Source organism: Psittacula echo (assembly GCF_963264785.1).
Source record: "Psittacula echo genome assembly, chromosome: 16".
NCBI classification, from domain to species: Eukaryota; Metazoa; Chordata; class Aves; order Psittaciformes; family Psittacidae; genus Psittacula; species Psittacula echo.
The window spans coordinates 10,062,264-10,085,470 of NC_137752.1; the positions used below are offsets into that span (position 1 = coordinate 10,062,264).

The 23,207-nt window shown below is 53.8% G+C and overlaps 1 protein-coding gene across 1 annotated transcript; it reads right to left on the reverse strand.

Moving 5' to 3' along the window:
- Window positions 1-3,441: 3,441 nt before the first annotated feature.
- Window positions 3,442-22,736, reverse strand: TPRN (taperin; the record flags this gene model as incomplete). The annotated part of the gene is made up of 4 exons (XM_080630806.1): window positions 3,442-4,822; window positions 5,143-5,273; window positions 5,533-5,716; window positions 20,694-22,736. The coding sequence occupies 4 exons, from the start codon at window positions 22,734-22,736 to the stop codon at window positions 4,760-4,762; spliced, it is 2,421 nt and encodes an 806-aa protein (XP_080486932.1). The 3' UTR covers window positions 3,442-4,759.
- Between the last annotated feature and the right edge of the window lie 471 nt (window positions 22,737-23,207).

Genomic DNA, 23,207 nt, shown 5'->3' on the forward strand with positions numbered 1-23,207 from the left:
AGCGGGCGGATCCGGGAGCAGGAGGCGGAGCGGAGCCGGCTGCAGCGCCGGATCTGGGCGCTCACCGAGCGGCTGGCGGGCACCAGCGAGAGCCTGGCCCGGAACCTGGCAGCCCGCGCAGAGCTCGACCGGACCATAGCCGAGACTGAGGTGGCCTGCGGCCAGGTACCCCCGACCGGCACCCCCGGCCCCGTAACCCCCGCCCGGGCGGCCCCGGACCGAGCTCCGGGCACACGCAGCGCCCCCGATGAGGAGGTCTTGGTTTGGGTTTGTTTTGGTGCATTTGAGCCTGGGTAAAGCACTTTGTTACGAGACATCAGTGGTCCTTAAGTGTACCCCAGTAAAAACCGTCTCACAAAGCATCACTTGCGGGGAAATGGAGCAGCTCTGCTCTGGAGCCAGGCTGAGAGAGCTGGGCTGGGTCAGCCTGGAGAAGAGAAGGCTCCTGAAGGGGAGACCTGAGAGCAGCTCCAGTGCCTAAAGGGGCTGCAGGAAACCTGGAGAGGGGCTTGGGACAAGGGCCTGTAGGGACAGGCCAAGGGGAATGGCTTTAACCTGCCAGAACAGGGGAGACTGAGATGAGCTCTTAGGCAGAAGCTCTTCCCTGTGAGGGTGCTGAGGCGCTGGCACAGGGCGCCCAGAGAGAAAGGAGGAAACCAGAGCTGAGACATTGACCCAGAAGACCACACATTCCCACAGGTAACAACACACTGCAGTGACAGAGCTGTTGGCCTACTGACCACTCTGCTTGCCCAACTTGTAATGTCATTTATTCCATCTCTAATGGAACAGCATCACTAAAAGAGTAGAGCTGTTGGCTCAGTACAGGGGTGGGAAGGAGACAAACCCCACAAGGGTGCTACCATTATTTTCCTTCCTCTACCCATTCACCTTTCCTGTAGCAGCAAACTGCCAGGCAGGGAGTGCTTGATCCTGCACATAGGGTAACATCTGAATTCACTTCTGAGTTACACATTGCTCAGCCAGCCTGCTTTCACATGAGCATGATCTTCCTTCTGTGGGTAACCAGGATCTGTTTGGTTCAAAAGCACCGTTCCCCTGTCAGCTGCTGCTGAAATTCTCCTTTTCCCATTTGTTGAATGGGATCAACCTCTCTCTGTCGCATCCTCATCTCCCAAAGTCAGTACCTTCCCGTGACACTTACTTCTCAGGGGAGGCCGGAGCTGCTTTCTCAGCCTGCTTCAGGACCTGATGGTTTGGGGTGAAGGGGGAACTCACATAAAAACTGAACAGCCTAAAACTCGGGTTGTGAACCTGCACATGCAAACAGCAGCTTCTAAAAGAAACCTTATCCAAGGTACAGGTCACAACAGCCTGCAAATGAACCCCTGTTTACTGAAACTTGCCCTCCCCAGCCCCTGAGAAACACAGACCTCGCTCCACCTTCATCCAGGAACAAGATGGTAACATCCCACCAACACATCCTATCAGTGTCTTATCCTGCAGGCACTTACCTTCAGCTCTTCTCTGACCACACAGTGATTTCCACAAGCTCATAGGAACATAGATGGTCTCTGGGACTGCACCCTCATAGCACACTTCATTACAATTGTCCTCTGTGTTAAAACTAAAATGGTGAGATGGATGGGCAGCAAGATCGAAACCTGTTGCAGCCTCGCTTCCTAGAGGATAATGAGTGGGAGTGTTGGATTACATACAATGTAAGCTAAAAATAGGAGAAAATGAATAAAGGGGAAGATTTAATCTAACTTAAGGCCATTGTGGACTTAGTCTTGAAGCAAGAAACCTAAAGAGTGCAGTTTTAACAGTGGAAGATGCCTGAAACCAGCTCAGCTGAGCACTGTTTAATACTGCTCTGAAAATGCCAGGTATCAACAGCTCCCTTGGAAACAAACCAACCCACCCAAACCCAACCCAAAGTTCACCCCACGTCCTGCTCCAGAAGTTCTCTGCCTCCTGCTCCAAGCCATAAATTGCCCAAGGTGTTTTGTAGTCAGAGGTATTCCAGCAGTGATATAGGATGATACATTACGGAGAAGTAGACGCTGTGAGGATCCTTCCTGCTGCAGGATCGATCAGCTGAATCCCAAGGGAACTCCCAAACAGTTTCTGTAAAAGTAAGCTACGTTTATTTCTTCCTTTCCCAGATCCTGGAGAGTTCTCAGACACTGCTGGATACCCTGGAGGAAGAACCTGGGAATGCTGGGAAAGGCAGCGAGCAGCAAAGCACTTCAAAAGAAGAACAAGCACATGAACAAAAGCGTTCCTGAACTTGTTCTTCAGCCTGGACAGCCCTGCTGGTCTGGGACAGCTCCTGCTCTGGTGCAAGGATGCCACGTTTAATAAAGGTCTTTGGTTCTGCCGATTTCCCTTTCAGATGCACTGTGGTGTTAGAGATATAAAGTTAATCCTCAAGTGCTAGAGATCAGGGTGGGCATCTGCAACAAAATACCCTTTATTTTGAGCACAGTGATGCTGAAGCACAGCCCAGGAGGTGACCTGGCAGCTACTGCCTTCCAAACAGCATTCGCCTTGCTCTGCCAAGAGCAAGCTGAGAGTTCCTCTGCTAGAGACAGGGAAGTGCAAAGGCAGCAGTCACCGAAGTGCACCACAGCTACAAGGCAGAGCCCTACATGTCCTCTTGAGAAGCACACTCTACACTCCCATACTCCACTGAGCCTGTCCTAGCCAGAGGAGTTTTAGGCACTGAGAACAGCACCAGGTGCCCAGAGAAGCTGTGGCTGCCCCATCCCTGGCAGTGTTCAAGGCCAGGTTGGACACAGGGGCTTGGAGCAAGCTGCTCTAGTGGAAGGTGTCCCTGCCCGTGGCAGGGGTTGGAGCTGGATGAGCTTTAAGGTCCCTTCCAACACAAACCAGGCTGGGATTTGATGAAGTCAGTGGGAGTAGCTGCAGGATATTGTTGGCTTTAGCATTCCTCATTGATTCAGAGCAGAACAGTTAGGAGTAGTTCAGACACCTTGTCCCTAACTTTAATTGCTTTAGCCCCTGCAGTTGCAGATCTAGAAACAGCTGCCTTAAACTGGCCTGAGCTTTTCTGCAGTGCAAGATGCTCACTGGGTCCTTTTCTGCTAGAAAAGCTTTGCATGAGCTTTTCTTCAGACATAGCCCCCATCTCCTTTGGCTGTATGCACAGCTACTGACCATGGGCACTACTCAGTGTTTAACTCTGCATATCTGGTAACGTACTCATCCCTTAAGTCTCCAGCAGTCACTAGAGATCCTGCAGTTTTCCTCATTCTACCCCAGTCTCAGAATCTTGTCCTGAAGTATTTCATTAATGGGAGAAGCTTTTAGCCCATGGGATCCACTCGTGTTTACATGGTACTTGTGCCCCATTGCCTTAGAAGTGCAATGTCCTGACGTCATTCCGCAGAACCTTCCACCTGCTACAACATACACCAAACCAAGTGCAAGGTATGCAGAGCATTTTCAGTTCATAGCCCAGTGCCATCCTGAGTCGAGATTTATCATCTCTACATAATACACAAACCAATAAACACACAAAATTCAAACAAAGATACCAGCCCCTCCCTCTGGATAGGGCCACACATGGGGGTACCACTCATTCCATAAAGCCCAAGGAGGCAGTAGCTATTCCAACTATCTCTTTTAATCCCAGAAGTACAAATCACATTAGCAGCAGTGTTCCATCTTTTCCAGAATGCAATTTTGACCCTGAGTTTACAGTAGTAGAAAACGTCAATGGAAGAGTCTAGCACATTCCTTTGCATATTGGCTGCATTAAACCATTACAATAGAACTATAAAAATACTAGAAAAAAAAAATAAACCATATTCCTTGTTCAAGTTCTGCAGAAGGAAGGAGTGAAACTGCCCTCCTGTGCTTTGCATCAGAGAAGCAGAGCAAGCGTGGCTGGAAGGAAGCCTCCGCACCAACCAAGAGAGAAATTGTGGGCATTAGATGCTGGAACAAAGCAACAAGAGGGCCTGGCAAACTGAAGCACAGTCAGCAGTTACTGGAGACAGAACACCAGGGTTGGGTACGGACAGATCAAAGCTATGGCCAATGGCTGGGAAGCTGCAAGATCCTCAAGCCAGTCTGGACACTTCCCTGCAGATCAGTGCAAAAATGACACCTAAAGCCAAAAGCATTTAATTCCCCCCCTATCCCTCAGAATGCGTTCTGCTTCCCTCAGAAGAACACAACTGGCACGCTACCTCCATGCTGCTTCAGCCCAACTAGAGCCAGAAACATGCTGAGAACAAGCCCTGAACCTTCACTGGCTTCCCAAACTGCACCCCCAATCCAGCTGTCAACTCACAACCACTTGTGTGAACCCAGTAACTGCCCAGGTACTCCCAGTGCTCCAACTCCAGAACCATCCTTCACTGGGGCCTCTGATGGGAGAAGTGGTACAAAAGCCTCCCACCCCCACACAGTGCCTGGATGAGCGGACTCAGATAAGCACCAAGAGACTCTGCATCCATCCTGGGGTTACAGGTCTGTTCTCAAGACACTTGCCCAACTGGCAGCTGATCTTGAACAAGGAACATGCAAGGCCACAGGTAGAATAAATCATACGTCTTAAAAGTAGTAGTTAGGTCCCAGAATCCAGTGCAAATATTCTCCGGAGATGCCTGAGAGCATCTCATCCACCCTTGGCATCAGGATCCAACAAAAACCGTGGTGAGGGAGGGACCCAGAAGCTGTTTCTGCGGTGCTGGCATGGACCTTGGGAAGCTGCACTGACACGCTTTGTCCAGCAGCCGCTGCTGCAGGCTAGGAGGTGAAGCCATCAGAAGTAGAGAGCAGGCTCGCTGCTGAAATCCGAGAGGCCGCCCTTGTCTGCCGGGGTGAGCTGTGGAGAAAGCAGAGTTGACATGGGGTGTCATCAAACCCAAAGCACGGGAGTACCCACACCTTCAGACTGCACTGGCACCTTGCCCGGGGCTAACAACTGCATTTCATTCCCTCCTCCAAAGGTGCCCTGGAGTACAGGGTGTGCCAGATGCCTCACCTTCACCTATGCAGGTCTGGCAGCGGGACCTGGCATAGAATCCCCTTGTGAGCGGTGCACAGTGGAAGGCACATACCATCCCACCCACTGTCCAGGCCAACCCAAGCACCAGATAACAGCACAGCAGGACAAAGCCACGACTTGCTTATTTAATGTCTCACCATCACTTGGTTCCCCTGGGAATCAGCTTCCTTTGGGAGGGGTCCCCCTGCAGCAGGTATCTCCTCATACTTCTGCTCCTGCCATTCGCTGAACTTCACGGAGTGCTTTGGGGTGTAGCTGGATAAATCTGCTGGAAGGACAAAGCTGATGTAAGCATTTCTCACCATCCCAAAAGAAAGCGGGGGATCAGGAACCTGGCAGAGACAGCATGGAAACTGCCTATCTGCAGGTCCCTGCTCTGTTTCAAATCTCATCACCACCAAGCCCCAGTTCTGCTGTCAGCTGGCAGCAGTTCCACCTGTATGGAGCCCCATAAGGGTCTGTGGGAAACATGGACAGCATCAGACACCATCATTAACCCCACAGTGCCAGCACAGTGCCTCGCTCACCTGAGTTGGGGGTACTGGGATGCAAAGTGCTGTTTGGGCATGGAATGTAAAAGGTGGAAGATTTGTCCTCCTCTGCCTCAGAAGCATGCCCTTCCTCTTCCTCCTCCTCCTCTTCTGCCAGTGAGCTCTCTGATGGGTACTCAAACATAGTCTGCAAACTTGTCTCGTTGAAAGAGATCTTCATCTAGACCAGAGCAAAGAAGAATCATTAGAAAGCAGCACAAGATCCCAGCACTTGCTCTGGCAAAGGCCACCTCCCATGCTAGGGCTTCATCCTGGTTTCTAAACCACTGCATATCCCCCACCTTGTGCCTCGCTGAATCTTTTATCACGCTGAGAAACCACCGAGGCCGATAGCCAAATAGCCAGGCTGGAGGCAGGAGGCTGAGAGGTCCAGAGTACCTCTGGCTCTTTGCCTGGCACATGCTTTGTCCTCATCTGACACTGATGCCCAGCAGCCAGGAGGAGCTGCCGCGTCTCCCGCAGGAGGGATCAGTGTTCCCAAGGAGAAAAGGAAATCATCCACGTGTTGGAAAGGTGACTTCACTATTGCCTCCCAACCCGTTCGTGTACCCGCGCTCTACACAACAGAAACATCAGGGATCAGGACTGCATTTGCGGAGGACGTCCTGGCAAAGGCTATTTAAGCTGGGTAAAAAACAGGGCTTAATTCCAGAAGTGGCAAGACAGAAGCAGCTGCAGGAGAGAGGGTAACAGGGGTAGGAGAGAGGAAAAATACTGGACAAGTGGGAGGCCCTTAAAGGTTCTGTTCTGAAACCAGTTTTATTTAGTGTCTCACTAATGACCTTGGCACAGTAACTGGGAGACTGAGCAGTGGAGACGACTCAAACATGGGAGCTCAGAGGTGAAAAAACAGAGTTTTATAGGTCATGAAGAAAACTACAGACCAAGAACACTAGAAATGGGTGATGTTTAACACCAACCCTCGCTCTAAGAGAAGTTCATCATCTGTGAGTAACTGAGAAAGAAAGTTTGATTGGTTACAGGACTGTGACCATCATTAGGAGGCTGCTTAAATAAACCAGGAATAATGCAAGGCATCTCCACTGGAAGCAGGGTCTGTCTGGCTCCATCCTCACTGCAACACCCAGCAGGCAGTGGACGGCAGCAATTGGAATCCCCCCTTCTCTCCTCCAGCTGAACAAACCAGGTCCCTCAGCTTCTCCTCACACGCCATCCTCCAGCCCCAAGAGACTTTGGCAGCCTCCCCTGGCCCTGCTCCAGTTCCTCTGCATCCATCCTGCAGCAGAATGCCCAAATCCTGCCACAGTAAGTCCCAATGTCCTCTTCCAAGTTGAAAGGGGAAGCTGAGGGAAGGCGTTGTTCCCTTGTAGCCTTCCATCTCCTCATCATTATCTACTGTTCTGCTTAGCTGTGGTTACGCATCATCTCAGCAGGTGCAGAGGAGGTTCTGTTCACACCAGCAGAAATTAAGGATGAGAAAAAGCACGAAAGCAGTTTGGAAGCACACCAAGAAATAACCCCAAGGAGCAGAGAACTGCTGATGCCAGCAGGCAACAGACAAACAAGGAGGAGAAGCTTGCCAGGAGTAAATTTAGGCCAAAAGCAAGGAAGCATTTAGCCAATGTGGCTCAAGGCTCAGGAGCTGCTGCTTTAAAGAGTGTTCTGATCCATTTACTTCTAACTAGAATTAGAATTGAGCTAATAGGGTTATGAACAGAACTGGTGGTTGCTTGTGAGAGGTGGTAGGAGCTGGATGGCTCAGATCTCCCCTGATGCTGTGTAATAACTGGTAAGAAGAGGCCCAGCCTGGTTTGTGTTGAAAGGAACCTTAAAGCTCCTCCAGCTCCAACCCCTGCCACGGGCAGGGACACCTTCCACTGGAGCAGCTTGCTCCAAGCCCCTGTGTCCAACCTGGCCTTGAACACTGCCAGGGATGGGGCAGCCACAGCTTCTCTGGGCACCCTGTGCCAGCGCCTCAGCACCCTCACAGTAAAGAGCTTCTGCCTAGGAGCTCAGCTCAATCTCCCCTCTGGCAGGTTAAAGCCATTCCCCCTTGCACACACAACAAAGTGCAGCACATTTACCCCATGTGCCCTGTCTGCAGTTTCCCTCACACATGCTCACCCTCAGGCTGACAAACAATGCCCCAGGCAGGTACCAAACCACCACCCCTGCTGCCCTGGTCCATGTGCTCCCCCAGCAGCAGCAGCCACCTCCCTGCCTGCCCCATACGATGCCGCTGCCAGGCTCTGCTGGAGCCAAACCCACAATTGCACAGGGGCCAGAGCCTGCAAATGAGCATGCAGCAGGAGCACAGCATCAACCTGTGCTGCCCAGAGAGACACCCTGCAGCTCTGTGGGTCATGAGGGTTTGCAAGGCAGAGAGTGAGCATCTCACTGCTGCTTTTCAGTAAAGCAACAAGGGGAGCTTAAATCAAATCTGGGTTACACGGTGAGAACCTAGCGTGTCCTCCATGCTGCAAATAACGTCATGGAGCTGTGTGCTACTCTGTCCAAGTTCAAGATGTATCTTGGACACTGGCTCTCTCCCTTCCCCACACTCCCAAGGGAAGGCAGAATGGAAACAGCAGAGCAGCAAGCTGCCTTCCCCCATTCTCTGCCCTAACCCCAAAGCCACTCTGACCTTTTCCAGATGACACATGGGGAGAGGAATGGTTGTACGTCAGGGAAAAAGCGTTGGAATAAAAAGGCCCTGAAAATCAGAGCATCCCAGTTGCTGTTCCCTGAGTTTCTTGCCCCTGCTGCTGACCTAGATGCTCCTTGATCCGAGTCAAGCAGCAGAGCAGGCAGCCACCGCTCACAATGTGGCCTCTGTACTGCAGGGACGAGCCCTGCTGCCAGGCAAGAAGGCCACAAGGCTGGAGGTGCCCAGGGCTCCCAAAAGCTCAGAAGCATTCCCAGAACCACCCTCACAGGGAAGAGCTTCTGCCTAAGAGCTCATCTCAGTCTCCCCTCTGGCACGTTCAAGCCATTCCCCTTGGCCTGTCCCTACAGGCCCTTGTCCCAAGCCCCTCTCCAGGTTTCCTGCAGCCCCTTTAGGCACTGGAGCTGCTCTCAGGTCTCCCCTTCAGGAGCCTTCTCTTGTCCAGGCTGCCCCAGCCCAGCTCTCTCAGCCTGGCTCCAGAGCAGAGCTGCTCCAGCCCTCGCAGCATCTCCATGGCCTCCTCTGGCCTCGCTCCAGCAGCTCCACATCCCTCTTGTGCTGCTGCCCCAGAGCTGGATCAGGACTGCAGGGGGGGCTCCCCAGAGCTCAGCAGAGGGGCAGGATCCCCTCCCTTGGCCCAAGTTAAAAGCATTTCATTTAATCTCCTCTATTTTCATTGAATTCCATCAGGCCACGTTAAAGCTGTTGAAAGGCAGCAATCATTAACCACACTGTGCCAGCCCCACGCACCCAGGGCCCCAGCCTGGGGGAGAGCTCATCACAAGATAATGTGCTGCTTCAGCAACACCTCCAGGCCACCACAGCCTGCACACGGGCTGACACCAGGCAGCCCTGCTTGGTGTGAGTGCACCGTAGCAATTCCCCCCCTAGCCCCACGTTGGCTTCGGTGGCATCCCATCACCCTGCACCCTGCTCCCGGGAAGCAGGAAGAGCCCCGCAGCCACTCTGCAATAAAGCACTTGGACGCACCCAGGAAAGCAAACACAGGAGGAACAACCAGGCCCTGGCACAGGCTTGGACTCTGGCAACAGGCTCTGCATGAGCAGCTGCACCCCCCGGGGCTCAGTCACCCCTGCCTGTGCAGAGCCAGAGCCCCAAAACTCACAGGGACAAACCTGCCCTGGCACCCCACGAGCTCCCTTCCCCACACATGAGGTAGTGACAGGGGAAGCACAAACCAGCTCTGTTCAATCTAACAGGATCCCAGCCTGGTTTGTGTTGGAAGGGACCTTAAAGCCCATCCAGCTCCAACCCCTGCCACGGGCAGGGACCCCCTTCCACTGGAGCAGCTTGCTCCAAGCCCCTGTGTCCAACCTGGCCTTGAACACTGCCAGGGATGGGGCAGCCACAGCTTCTCTGGGCACCCTGTGCCAGCGCCTCAGCACCCTCACAGGGAAGGCAAAACTAAGGCACACGTGGGGCAACAGAGCTGCCTCCAGCAACCCCCTGAGCAGAACCGAGCACTGTGTGCGGGGAACAGAGGCAGACTCAGGCTCAGGAACCATCTAAAGAGAAAAATCAAGAGCCCAGTAATAGCAGAGACAACAGCTCTGCCCAGCCAGCAGCCCCTTGCCAGACCATACAGGCTTTTATGGAAGCACAAAAGGGAACACGGGTTGTTTCCTTCAGGAGGAAAAGCATATCCCAGAAGAGCCAAGCACACCCGAGCCCAGGCAGAGAACTGCTCATCCTCCCTCTGGTTCCCCCAGTTCCACCTCAGCAGCAGCTGCCAGTGCTGGAAAGGAAGAATTCTGCCCCCTTCAGCTGTGGATGTTTGCAGGGATTTGTCACTATTTGCTCAGCTGAATGCTTCACCCACAACCGTGTCACCAAGCCAGGGTCCAACCCAAACCCACATATCTATGTGTTAATACTCTGCCCAGCCAGCTGAGCCACGCGGGGAAGGATAAGGCAGGCATTTCAGGGAATCTTGTGCTGTTCAGCCAACAGATCCCTGTTGCCATAGCAAAAATCATTCATTTATCTGCTAGGATTTGAATAGTAATGAGTAAGAGAGTGCCCAGGAAGGAGAAGCCAGGGTAAACACTGCCCAACATGCATCAATCCGGGTAGTTACACAGGGCTCATTCAGAAAAGGCAAGCTTGTCTCAGGGGATGCAGCCCGCACCAGAGCAACCACCAAAGAGCCCCTGTGTACAGAGACATCATAGAAACAAAACCAAGCAGTTTACAGAAACCAACCTGCGACATCAACAGCAGCCACCTCACTCCAAACACTGAGGTGGGAAAGTCTGAGACTCTGCAGCTAATGAGAGACCAAACCCCCTATGGCTTCTCATAAACCATCTCTGTTGAATTTTAGGAGCACGTCATGGGGTTCATCTGCATCCTCAACTCCACAGGATCACTTTAGTGTGGCTTTTCTCTTCTCCACCCAGTATTGCTTCTGCTTCTTGGCAGATGTGGCAAAGCCAGAGTGATAACACTGGGTGTTTTGCACCTTTCAAACAGCAATCTCTTTGGTAATCCAAATCCTCACCTTGCAAAATTAAGCAAAAACCATTAAATCCTTCTAGTCATTAAAAGCGGAAGGGAAAATAAATCACTCTAGCTATGTTCCAGTAAGGAGAGTCAGAGTCCCGCACTGATCTCATCAGAGCGGCCTTTGTGGACTGGAAACCACAGAGCCCATTGCCCCTTCCCCACAGAGCAATTCCCAGCAGCCATCTCCCAAACCAGAGGCTCTTGCAGGAGCCGGATGGGATGGCAAATTGTGAAGCACAAGCTGGAGTTTATTCCTGCCTCTGCTAACATCACACAGTACCTCCAGCACATCCAAACCCACCACACTGCAGACTGGATTAGAGGGCAGCGGCTGCTGCGTGGTGACAAGGACACAGCAATTCTGCAGTAAGGTGGTTACGTTACCCAGGTACTTCACAAGATCAGATCTGAGCAGCACCAGGAACCAAGACTTGCTCTTTCCAGGTACTAATTTCCCCTCATTGTCCTCTCTCCCCATCCCATCCAACCCTGAAGTGACCAATTTAGGGACTGCACTGACTCCCCAGGGCATGCATGAGCTGCTGATGTGCTGGGTGTGATTTAAACCAGCTTTTCACACCTGGTCTATGAAACACCTCCTCCTTTCTGAGCAGCTGATGACAACTGCAGGAAGGGCAGACAAGCAATTCATCATGAATACAAAAGAGTGATTGGTATCTCTGAGAGAACAGGCAGGAACAGAATCAGGGTTTTGCTTCTGTGCAGTCTGACATGGAGCTTTGCTAATTCTGCACCACTGACTGTCTAAAGATGTAGTCAATGAGATGAAAGCACAAGGCATCACACCCAGATACTTGACAACTGCAGCAGCAAACTGCTGGGGGTGCAGCAGGAACCTCTTGATACCGAGCATCCCATAGGGGCTGGCAGGAACAGCCCCCCAGGCTGAGCAGGAAAGCTCCTCAAGTACCATTAGGTAGGCTGGTGGAGGCTCTGCGCAGCAGAGCTCAGAACCCATGTGGGGAGGAGGGTCTCCTAACACAGAACAACCTCCCACCTCCACACTGACACGGGGTGAAAGGGAAGGTCCCTCCACAGACAAATAACTGCCTGTGAGACTGGAAACAGAGGGTAGAAGCAGGTATTTTAGGGTGGACAATGATCCCTGAAGGGTTTTCATCTGACCCTGTCTGACTGTTCTCACAGATCACAGAGAGAGAGTGGTGCAGGAGCAGTTCATAAACTGCAAACCTCTGCACGACCTTCATTTTTCTCATAACAACCTGCAGTCAGTGACCTGGACAACTCCTGTGGGATGCAGCTTTCCCCAGTGATCTGGACAACTCCCGTGGGATGCAGTTTTCCCTCTGGAATGTTCAGATGAAGGACATATAGGGAAAACGAGCTATTTCAGAGGAGGTAGCAGCCAGCTTATCTACATGCCTGCACTTGTCCTGAAAACATGGCCAAACTGTTGAACAACTCCAGGCACAATCTCTATGCGCAGCAGCCTGGAACAGAACCCTGGGGGCTGCAGCAGCATCAGCGTATTACCAAAGCATTTGCTATCATTCAGAAGACAAGCGGCTTTTGCACCTCTAAAGCTTTTCAGACGCAGGAAGAAAGGGTTTTTCCCTGAGAGATACCTCTAGGAATGGAAGAAGCTTGAGACTTGGTTCCTGTATCAGATTAACCCTGGATTGCTGCGGCTGAAGCCGCACAAGTATGCCCAGAAAACTGCAGATGGCACTTCAGAAAGGTACTTTTCTGTCATTCTGTACAAAAAGCAGAGCTTTGGGGCACAGGAGTTGGCTGCTCCACCATAGGCTCACCCGACCATGCTTTTCCAAGGGCTGTTTCCTATGCGTAACCCTGAGTTTTGCTCAACTATGAACAGCATCACAGAGTTAGTCACTGAATAGAGCCAGCAGCACTGAAGATTTACAGCAGCAGCACGTCAGGGAAGCTGTGCTGCTGGCAAAGGAGAGGTTGCCTCCAGGGTCACATCCCAGCTCCCAAGCCACAAGGCAAAAGAAGAAAGTCTCCATTTACAAGGCAACCCACAAAGGCAGCTCTGTGTAATCAATCTGCTGAAGCACATGGTAGATAGGAGCATGGAGATTCGAAATATTAAACTCCTTGTACAGGACATGGGGAAGTTTCAAATTCCTGATGAGCAGTGACAGGGTAGGGACAGTCCCAGAGCATGGCAGGGCAGCAGCGTTGTTAACTCTTGACTATGTGGGACAGGAAGAGATTCCCAAACAACCAGAGGGCACTTGGGAGTCCCAGTCTAGCAGGGCACAAAGCAGCTATTCACCTCAACCCCTTCATTCCCCTGCACATCTGCAGACGGAGGAGCCAGAGCCTTCCAGTCAGTAACAAGCAATTCAAATATAACTTGTTTCACAAGAATTTGATAGACCCCCCATATATGAAATAAATCTGAATACACAACGAGAGCAGGCGTGAGCAAGGTACAATCAGTGTCAAGCCTTGGGATCCTCATAAACAACGCACAAACCTCCCAAGAGCAGAGGATTCTGCTGTGCAGGCAACTCTGAGCTGTAATTTGCGGCTACGACCCGATGCAGAACTGGGAGGTGCCACACACAAACATCTCTGTGCAACCAAGGCTGACCACAGCAGTCCAAACCCATACTGTGGTCCGGTGCAAGTGAGCAGTCTCCAGCTGGAATGGCACAAATGGAGCATTATTTCCCAGGAGATATGGAGAGGTTGGGAACAGAATTACCTCCCACCAAGGAACTCATGCTGAACTTCAGAACCAAAAGGCTTCTGTGATGTGACTGATGATACCAGTCACACAATACAGTTCACGTCTCTCTTGCCCTTTTCTGTACTACCAATCTGCAGAAGAGAATTCCTCGAGGAGAAGCAGCCAAGTGCAGCAAGTTCACCGTGAGGCTGAGGGCCTTGTCCTCAGACCTGCACTGTCGCTCCCTGCAAGCCATACAACTTCCCTAAGCACACAAGTGTTCCGCTTGTGATGTCTGGGATGCTGCCTTCAGCTCACCTGTGCTCCTTCCAATGCCTACAAACCAGCAGCTCCATCCTGCCAAGTTCCCAAGATCATCTAAAGGCCACGTCCCCAAAAACATCAGCACAAAGCTTCTTCCGTCCACATTTTCCCGGGGGGGTTGGGAAGTTTCTGTGTGTGATACAGGGGCTCCACATGACTCTTCCTACACAAACTGGCAGAACAGTGACAGCTCCATGGCAGACCCATGTTCCAGTCACTAAGAAGAGGCTTGGCTTGTAAATACATTTTAAACTGCCCAAGTTTCATTCAGGAGGGGACTAAAAGCACAGCCCCAGAGGTGAAGGAGATGGTGCTGCAGCTCCCACTGAGATTTCTTTCACTGTTGCTGGATCTGGAAACTAAACATTACAATTTTCCTACTGTTTCCTACACATCCCACAGGCAAGCAGGGGTTCTGCCCTTGCCTGAGCATGTACTGACTGCCCAGCTCTGCTGAGGAACACTGGGACCACATCCTGGAAAAAGCAGAGCAGGGAGGCAAATCCAAACCCAAGGCAAGCTGAATACTGTGGATGGACAGAATTTATAAACTATCTCCAAACTGGTACATAGATCAGGGGATCCTGCACCTCTGCTGCACTATGGGAGACCCCCCCTGCAGTTTTGATCCAGCCCTGGGGCAACAGCACAAGAGGGACCTGGAGCTGTTGGAGTGAGTCCAGAGGAGGCCATGGAGATGCTGCGAGGGCTGGAGCAGCTCTGCTCTGGAGCCAGGCTGAGACAGCTGGGCTGGGTCAGCCTGGAGAAGAGAAGGCTCCTGAAGGGGAGACCTGAGAGCAGCTCCAGTGCCTAAAGGGGCTGCAGGAAACCTGGAGAGGGGCTTGGGACAAGGGCCTGTAGGGACAGGCCAAGGGGAATGGCTTGAACCTGCCAGAGGGGAGACTGAGCTGAGCTCTTAGGCAGAAGCTCTTCCCTGTGAGGGTGCTGAGGCGCTGGCCCAGGGTGCCCAGAGAAGCTGTGGCTGCCCCATCCCTGGCAGTGTTCAAGGCCAGGTTGGACACAGGGGCTTGGAGCAAGCTGCTCTAGTGGAAGGGGTCCCTGCCCGTGGCAGGGGTTGGAACTGGATGAGCTTTAAGGTCCCTTCCACACAAACCAGTCTGAGATTAAAGAAACCAATTACGATAACATTGACTGTAATCTGTATGATCAGAACTCGGAGCACAAAGCATTCCAAATCTGCTTTCAACCTCTGGGGCTGCCTGAGCCCTGGGCACATCCTAACCAGCTTGAAAGGCAGCTCGCCTCTTATTTGCATAAGAGTTTCTATTTTAGCTCTTCTGCCCTGTTCCCCGTGCTGTTGACAGCAGCAGCCGAGCAGGGGATGGGAGGCAGAGAACTAAGGGGAATTTGGGAGCAGCTCAGGCTCCCACTGTGGCATGGGAGCAGTGAGGCCACGGAGAACCTCAGTCACAGAACATTTCCCACTCTGGAGATGAGATAAATGTGAGTCATGAGCTCTGCCAGGGGGTTTGGACAACAAAGTACCAGCACTTCAAGGAGCTGGCAAGCAGCAGGGAAACAAACCCAACCTCCTTCCCCACCGTGAGCCCCAGGTGCAGCCTGTGAGGTGGTTTAAAATCTGTAACCACAACAAGATCCTGGCTTCTGGAGTCGCTGGCCATGAGCGGCACAAGCTAAGAATCAGACTGAGAAAAGGGCAGGGAAATAGCTCTGTCTGCGTGAAGGAGGTTTTCACATTGACAGCTAATGGAAATCACCTCCGCAGGGGAGGGACCTGATCAGCCAAGACACCTATTTCTGAGGAAATGTGTCCCTGCTGAGCTCACCTCCCAAAAATCCAATGCATCCACGTCAGAGACATCCTACAGCCACTCCTTAAAGGTGGCACATGGATTTGGCCCAGCAGAGCACAGTCACAAGGCAGAACATGAAACAGGAACACAGCTCCCTGAGAGCTGAAGAACACCAATCTTTGTCCTGACGCCTCCAAACACAGAGACAGGAGAACCAAAGTAATACTTCAGAGGCATTTTTGCCTCTGCCACCAGGTTCATTCACTGGAGTTATGGTTAATTTACTTGTGATATACATTGCAAAAACATACTTCAGGCAGTCGCTGGTGTTTGGATTCCACGCTGCGCAGACTTGCTCCAGACAGGTCTGGGCAATAGTTGGAAGGGTTCATTCCTCCCAGCATCTCGAGCCTACACCTGGTTCTCACAGGAGACCATCTCCAGCACGACTGAACAGAGGGAAAGCTACAGAACAAGAAGTGCAGCAGGTTCAACCTACAAAACTGCTGCCCATGATGAACAGCTGAGGAGTGTTCAGAATACTCCTTTACCATTCATTTAAGTGGGCATTTGGAAGCCAGATTCAGGCTTTATGCAGCTCAAAACATTAGAAAATAGACCACAAAGCCCAGGTGAGCTGGAAAGGTTTGAAGTTCAGCTGAAGCTGAACATCTCTGAAGTCAACTTTGCAAAGAAGCAGGAAAGACTCCAACTGTTTGGATCCCACCAACCTTGTTCTGGTTAAGTCCCACTCACACAAGGCCCAGCTCACCTTCCAGCACCCAGCAAACTGCCAACTGTGACGAGCAAAACACATTAAAACCATCAACAACCTGATGTCTGTTGGCTCTCATGTCCTGTTATTTACAGGATTTGGGTGGCCTGGCCAGAAGTCACCTTTCCTGCAGCATTCCAAAGAGGCACCAGGTCCTGAAGAGGACAAAAACATGCTATGACTTGGGATGAGCTGCAGGAGTGACAAGACAGAAGGAAGGAGCACAGTTTGGGTTAATTCTATACACACAGGACCTTCATGGCAGAGTCCAGCCTCCAACAAGATGAGAACATGAAGCCTAAAGACAGAAACTACTGCTCAGGACCTCGGCAGTCCTCAGTCCTTTCCAAGCACTCGCTCCAACATGCCAGTCACATGTTTTACAGATACCCAGATCTCTATCTTGCTGACAACTTTATTGTACATCATTCTGGCAGGTAACCAAACCAAGACTGATCCTTGTCAGCTCAGCCAAGCTAGATTTTATCCTCTGAGATCCCAAAGATCCGCATCCTGCAGCAAAGCCTTCCCTTCCTCCTAGGGCTGCTGTCAGGCTGAAGTGTCTTTACTTCTTCTGTAATAACAAAGATGAGCACTGAACAGAGGTCACCAACAGTGCTCTGCATCCTCTGCCCCGCTCCCTGCTGGAATAAAGGTCAGGAGGTCTCCTTCCACCCCTGCACACGTATCCTGTCCTCACTCTTGGAGCTGACAGCTCAGCCAGGCTCTCCCAGCAGAAGCCCAGTGCTCTGCTGGAAACCCAGCACATCAGTTCAAAGCTGCAAACGTTCACTCAGTTTTCAAACTGAAGTCACCCTCCCCAGCTTTATCTGAACTGATTTGCTTGGAGAGGTCTCAAAGAACTTTTATTGCTTGGAGAGGTCTCAACCCAGCCACGGAGTAGATGAAGAGTCCTCAAGGGCCTCTTAATGCCGTAGGAGGACAAGAGCGCCAACTCCCTGCCCACACTGGCAGTCTGGATCCCAGGATGAATATGGCTGGGGCTGCCCCCTCCTTCACCTACAGATCTTGTCCCATCATACACAATCAAATAGAATCACAGAATCAACTAGATTGGAAAAGACCTTCAAGATCATCAAGTCATGTTCACCTTCACAGCCCTGGTGAACAACGACTGTCCCACCGTGGCAGCTCTGGTTGCACAAGAGAGCCGGGAGCCCATTTTTCATTCTGATCGAGGGACAGCATTTCTCTCTCCCTCATCAGCTCCAACACAGCACAAACAACTGCTTCACATACTTGAAGTGTCTGGAAGGAGCAAAAAAGCTGTTTTTCCTGAAAGGCCTTGAACACCAGCAGCGTTCCTCAGGCACAGCAAAGTCACAAGCCCCTGCACAGCCAAGAGCAGGGGGCTGGAGCTCCCTCCACACAGACCAGAGCAGCACTGAACCCATTCCCACCTTGTCTCAGCCACCCTCCCACTCCGAAAAGCCACAGAGGATGTAGACCATGGAATCAGCTCCATTTTGCTGGTGTCTCTGCTATAGTCAGGCAGTCAGCGGCAAGATGTGGGGACAGAAGAGGGAGGCTGAGTTTCCTCATTTGAAGAAAACCACCATTTGCATCTCACAGAACACTCAGTCCAACTGCCACCACCTCTCTCCCTCCTAATAAATCATTCGCCCTGACTCTAAGCACAGATCCTGGCTGATCCGACCCAGGCCGTGCTGTTTATCTCACTCAGATTCCTGCTGGACATCAGCAAGCCGATGCAGTTTTCCAAGTCAAAGTTTCACAGAACACCACTTTTCCTGAACCCGGATCATAGTTAAAGGCCTTTCAGCAAATCCAAGGCAAGGTTTGGAAAGGAAGATGCTCAGCAGGAGGTGGGCTCACCCAGCAGATCTGTCTGGGGAGCAGAAGCACCCCAAAAGACCCAGGCAACTGCTTATTGAAACCAGCATCAAGTTGGATTTTGATACCCCCAAAAAGGACATTGGTTTTAGCAAAGAACTGCAGCTTCCAGCTCACAGGAAATGTCTGCTTCTGCCCAATTCAGGCCAATTCAAGCTTCTGAAACCCCCAACATATCTACAAAAGAGAACCTTTGTTTTTGGCCAGTTGCCTCAGCGACACAGAGCCATCCCTTGGGAAGAAACCAAGGAATGCATCCTAATGCTAGCTCCTTCTTTTTCAGGCATCAACACTCAGCCTTATTGCCCAGAGTAAAAGCCACAAACATCCTCTAGGTTAAGAGTAAACAGCAATCTTTCCATTTGCTATGGCGTCAGCATCTTCTAAACCCTGGCTACAAAGTCAAACTTCAATGCTTGCCACCCCTAGCAGGACGAGAACTGAAGGAAAACCTGGTGTTTATTCCACTACCACATTTAATTCTACCCACAAACTTCTCCTTAAGCTGGATCTTATTTCCAAAGGGTCCCCATTTGCTTCATCCTCCCGCGCTCTGCAATTTTACAAGCAGCTCCTTCTTTGCCTTTTAATATCTCTCTTCTCAGAAACTAGATCTTTATGCAAGTTCTCATGCAGGACATCCCACACACATAACTCTTAGCAAACCCCATTACAGTTACAGATGCACCATGCAGTGTTTAGCTTGCTTCACCTTCAGAGCGCCTGCAGAGAGGGACAGTTAAAGCCATAAGCTGATACAGACACAGGTGGAGAAGCAGCATGACCTGCCCCATGTCACGCAAACCCAACACTGAACAGATGTTAACCAGTTTCAAAGACTCATATGATAGCTGAGGTTGGGAAAGGACCTCCGGAGGTCTTTAGCCCAAACTCCTGCTCCAAGCAGGATCTGATCAATTGCTCAAGGCTCTCCCCTGGCGAGTTTCAAGCAGCTCCAGGGATGGAGATGCCACTGCTTCTCTGGGTTCCTGTTCCAGTGTTTGACCAACTGGAAACAATCCAGTCACTGCACCAGCCTTGTCCTTGTCTCCCTCCTCCTTTTTTGTACTGGTAAGGATGCTTCCACTGCGCACCACTTAACTGGCTTTGCTTAATTGAGGCTTTACTCTCCTACCAGCAAGCACCATCCTGCACAGAACCATCAGCTCCTCTGCCTCCAGCACAAGCCAGCCTTATCTAAGAGTTTGTATCTTCTGCTCCATTCTTAGAATACCCATAACTAACATTTTGTCTTGACATTTCCACCCCTTATAGCACACCTGATTTGGTGTAAACCCAGTTAATACCCAAACTGCTCAGTTGAGCAGAGCCAAGGAAACAGCTGGAATGAGTGCATGCCAGGAGGTATTTAAGCAGCAGAACAACTCCAGGCTGACCAAGCATTTCCCCATGGGAGGACATGGAAAAACTCATGCAGGAGCATGAGGAGGAATCAACATTCCTGCTTATTTGCTTATTCTGGATCTCATGGCACTCATGCTCCAGACTTGCCACCTGCATTAGTCACAATCACATTAATATAGACTGCGTGTTCTTATGAGGGAGTTTAACAACATCAAGCCACGACAAAGAGCTCTCCCTGCCTCCTTCCTAAATGACAAGCACCCTGTTCAAAGGATTTCCTCAGCTTAGAACGCTCAGTGCCTCAGGCACCCATGTGGATTCAGTCCATCAAATATTTAGCTGCATTCAGGTAACGGAACAACGTCAAACAACTCTTCCCGCTATGGAAAAACATGTCATGTCACAGACCTACAAATCAGGATCCGTCACCCTAGCATGCTGCTGTCAGAGCTGAACAATTCACACCTCCTCCTCTGGCACAGCTCTTTCTGCATGACTGTGTCCTTATCACATCCACATGCATTTCACCAAGCCACACAAAGATTAATTCTCAATTTAAGGCTCACAAGGATCTAAGTCAGAACCTGGCATTCGCTTCAAAGACCTGGAGCGATCAACATCTCTCAGATCTTCAGAGATGGAGCTGCACATCCACAACAAGCAGCCAGGTGGTATAAGCCTATCAAGGGAGTTAAGTTGTTGCTGATCTCTTCCTGCCTAATAGAGACCTAATTCTTGAGTCTCTATCAATAGATCACTAATGCGGGGAATACGCCAGTGCCACGCTGGCCACTGTCCTGTGTCACAGGCGGGGCAGTGACAACGGGGAGCTCAATGTGTCCAACCCCACCAACCAGCGAGCAGAGCTGCAGGAGGCAAGCCCACAGCCATTCAAACCATGCAACTCCCCATCATTGTCTGAATACCTGACATATTTTACTTCCCGTTATCATACCTCCAACAAGCAGCTGTGAGAGAGGCCCTGCAGTTATCCCAGCTCATATCCCACCCTTATCTGCTTGTTAGAACAGCACCCAGTGCCCCATCCCTGAGAGCAAGCCTTGGCTCTCAAAAGGCGGATGAAACCACTGCCCATCTCATCACCCGGTGCCTCATGGAAACCCAAGCCAAAAGCACACCCGAGTTACTGTCAGCCTGGCTCCTTGGTGCAGAGGTTCCCCAGGCAGTTACCTTCTTGCGGCGAGAGCCCGTCTTGCTCATGCAGGACCTCTCCAGGGACAGGTACCCTCCGATTACTTCGATCTCATTCACCGTGGGGTATCGCTTTTTATGGGACACCCCAACTTGGGGCCCATCAGCGTTCTCCACTGATCTGCCTTTCGCTTTGCTCTCCTCCTCCTCCTCCTCTTCCTCCTGCTGCGGCCTTCTGCTGGCATCAGTGAGAGTCTGCAGTCCCGAGGCAACGGGCTTCCTTTTGGGCACAACAGTGAAGGTGCTGCCTCCCCTCTGGTGCTGGGCAGAGTGTGCTCTGTAGAGGGGCACGGAGGAAAACTCCATCTCCAGGTCAGGGCCAGCTCCTCCCGGCTGATCCAAGCTCCCCGTCCTCAGAGCCCTGGGACACAGCTCCCCGCTGTCCGGCTCCACAATGTCATCGATGTAAGTCACTGGTACCAGCGGATCCAGCGGCGCCGCTGGGGAAGCGACGGGCTCTTCCTGCTCCGGGGCGGAAGCCCTCGGGGGCTCCTTCGGTGCCTTCTCCTCGGAGGCCGGTGGCGGTGGCCCTGGCCTGGCGCTGGGGGCCGGGGGCACAGCTGGGCCGCCATTCCGGCGGGGCACGAAGAGGAAGGAATTGCGTGAATTGAGGCGCAGCTTGGCCAGGGCCTGTGCCTGCAGGTCGTGTGCGGGGATGGCAGCCAGGTCGGGCTTGGGGGCCGGGTGGATCTCAAAGGAGCCCCCAGCCCGGGGGGCTGAGGAGGAGAGCGGCTGCGTGGAGCTGGTGGCACTGGGGGCCGGGGTGGCACTGGGCAGGGGCGGCACGGCCGCTTCGGCCTCCTCCGGCTTTGGCCTCCTGGCGTTGGCTCTGGCATGGGGAGCGCTGGCGGGTGGCGCGGATGGCACTGGCGGCCCCTTGGGCAGCGCGGGACGGCCCGCGGGGACAGCGCTGGGCTCGGGGACGCGGCTGCCGGGGGGCAGGCCCCGGGGGGTGACCGTGAAGGAGTTGGAGCTGATCTTGTGCAGAAAGCAGTTGGCCAGGGGGGCTGCGGCTTTGGGGGCGGCCGGGACCGCCGGCGGGGCTGCGGCCCGGGGGGGAGCCGGGGCAACCGTGGGCTGGGGGGACACAGCCCGGGGGGGAGCCGGCTGCAGGACAGCAGGCGGAGGGGTGGCAGCCCGGGGGGCAGCCGGCAGCGGCGGAGGGGTGGCAGGGCGGGGGGGAGCCGGGGCTGCCTGGGTGACCGCGGGCTGGGGGGCGGCAGCCCGGGGAGGAGCCGGCAGCGGAGATGCCGGTGCCGCCTTTGGGGCCCGGGGGGAGCCGGGCACCACGTGCGGAGGGGGAAGCCCGGCCCGCGGGGATCCCGGTACCGCCGCAGGAGCAGGCGGCCCGGGGCGGGGGGAGCCGGGTCCCGCCGGCGGAGGAGCAGCCGCGGCGCCGGTCCCGGTCAGTGCCTCCCCTCCGCGGCGGCGGCGGCCCCGCGGGCGCTGCCCGAACTTCTCCAGGAGGCGGCTGACGGTGCCCGGCTCGGCCGCCTCGGGCGGCTCCGGCGGCTCGGCCGCCTCGTAGATGACGACCTGGTCAGCGCGGATCTCGGCGAGCGCGGCGCCGCGCCGGGCCAGCAGCTCCCGCAGCGGGTCGGGGCGGCGCGGCGGGGAGGCGGCGGCCGGGTCTCGGCGGCGGCCGGGCAGCGCCTCCCCCTCGGCGAAGCAGGTGGCGGCGTCACGCTGGGACTCGATGATGAGGATGTTGTCGGCGCGGATGGTGCGGATGCCGGGCACGGCGCTGTACAGCTCCAGCAGCTGCTGCAGCGGCCGCGCCGCCTCGGGGCCGTGCCCGGCCAGCCCCTGCCGCAGCCGCCGCCGCTCGCTCTCCAGCCGCATGAAGGGGTTCTCGCGGAGCGGGCCCAGGCTCTCCGCCACCACCAGCCGCTCCCCGGCCGGGGGCTCGGGCTCCCCGCCGGCCGCCCCGGCCAGCTTGGCCCGCTTCCTCTCCAGGATCTCCCGCTTCCAGGCGGGCTGAGCCCGCGGCCCAGCGCCGAGCGGCGCCTCCGCGGTGTTCATGGCGGCAGCACAAGCGGCTCTGCGCGGCCCGGCCGCCGCCTCCCGCCGCACCTGAGCAGGCCCCGCCGCCGGCCGCGGCACCGCCCTCCGCGGGGGGCGGGAGCGGGGCGGGCGCCATGACAGGGCCTGGGAGCGGCTCCTTGAGGCGGTGCCGGAGCCGGGGAGTTCCTGGTGCAGGGGCAGAGGAGAGACCCGCGGGGCTGCCGGACACGGCCCGGGGACGCGGCCGGGGCTGCCCGCACTGCCCTCCCCTCACACACAGCGCGGGGCCCGGCTCATCGCTGCCCAGGAGCCGCAGGGACCGGTCCTGCCCCAGCAGCCCCGGTCTCCCATGGCCCGTGTGGTGCCAGCCAGGGAAGAAAGGAGTGGAAAATACCCTTTGGGGTCACCCAGCGTGAGGTGGGAGCAGTGCCTGGTGTGAGCAGCCGTGGTGGGGAAGGAACAAGCCATTGGCAGCCCGGGACAGTGCTG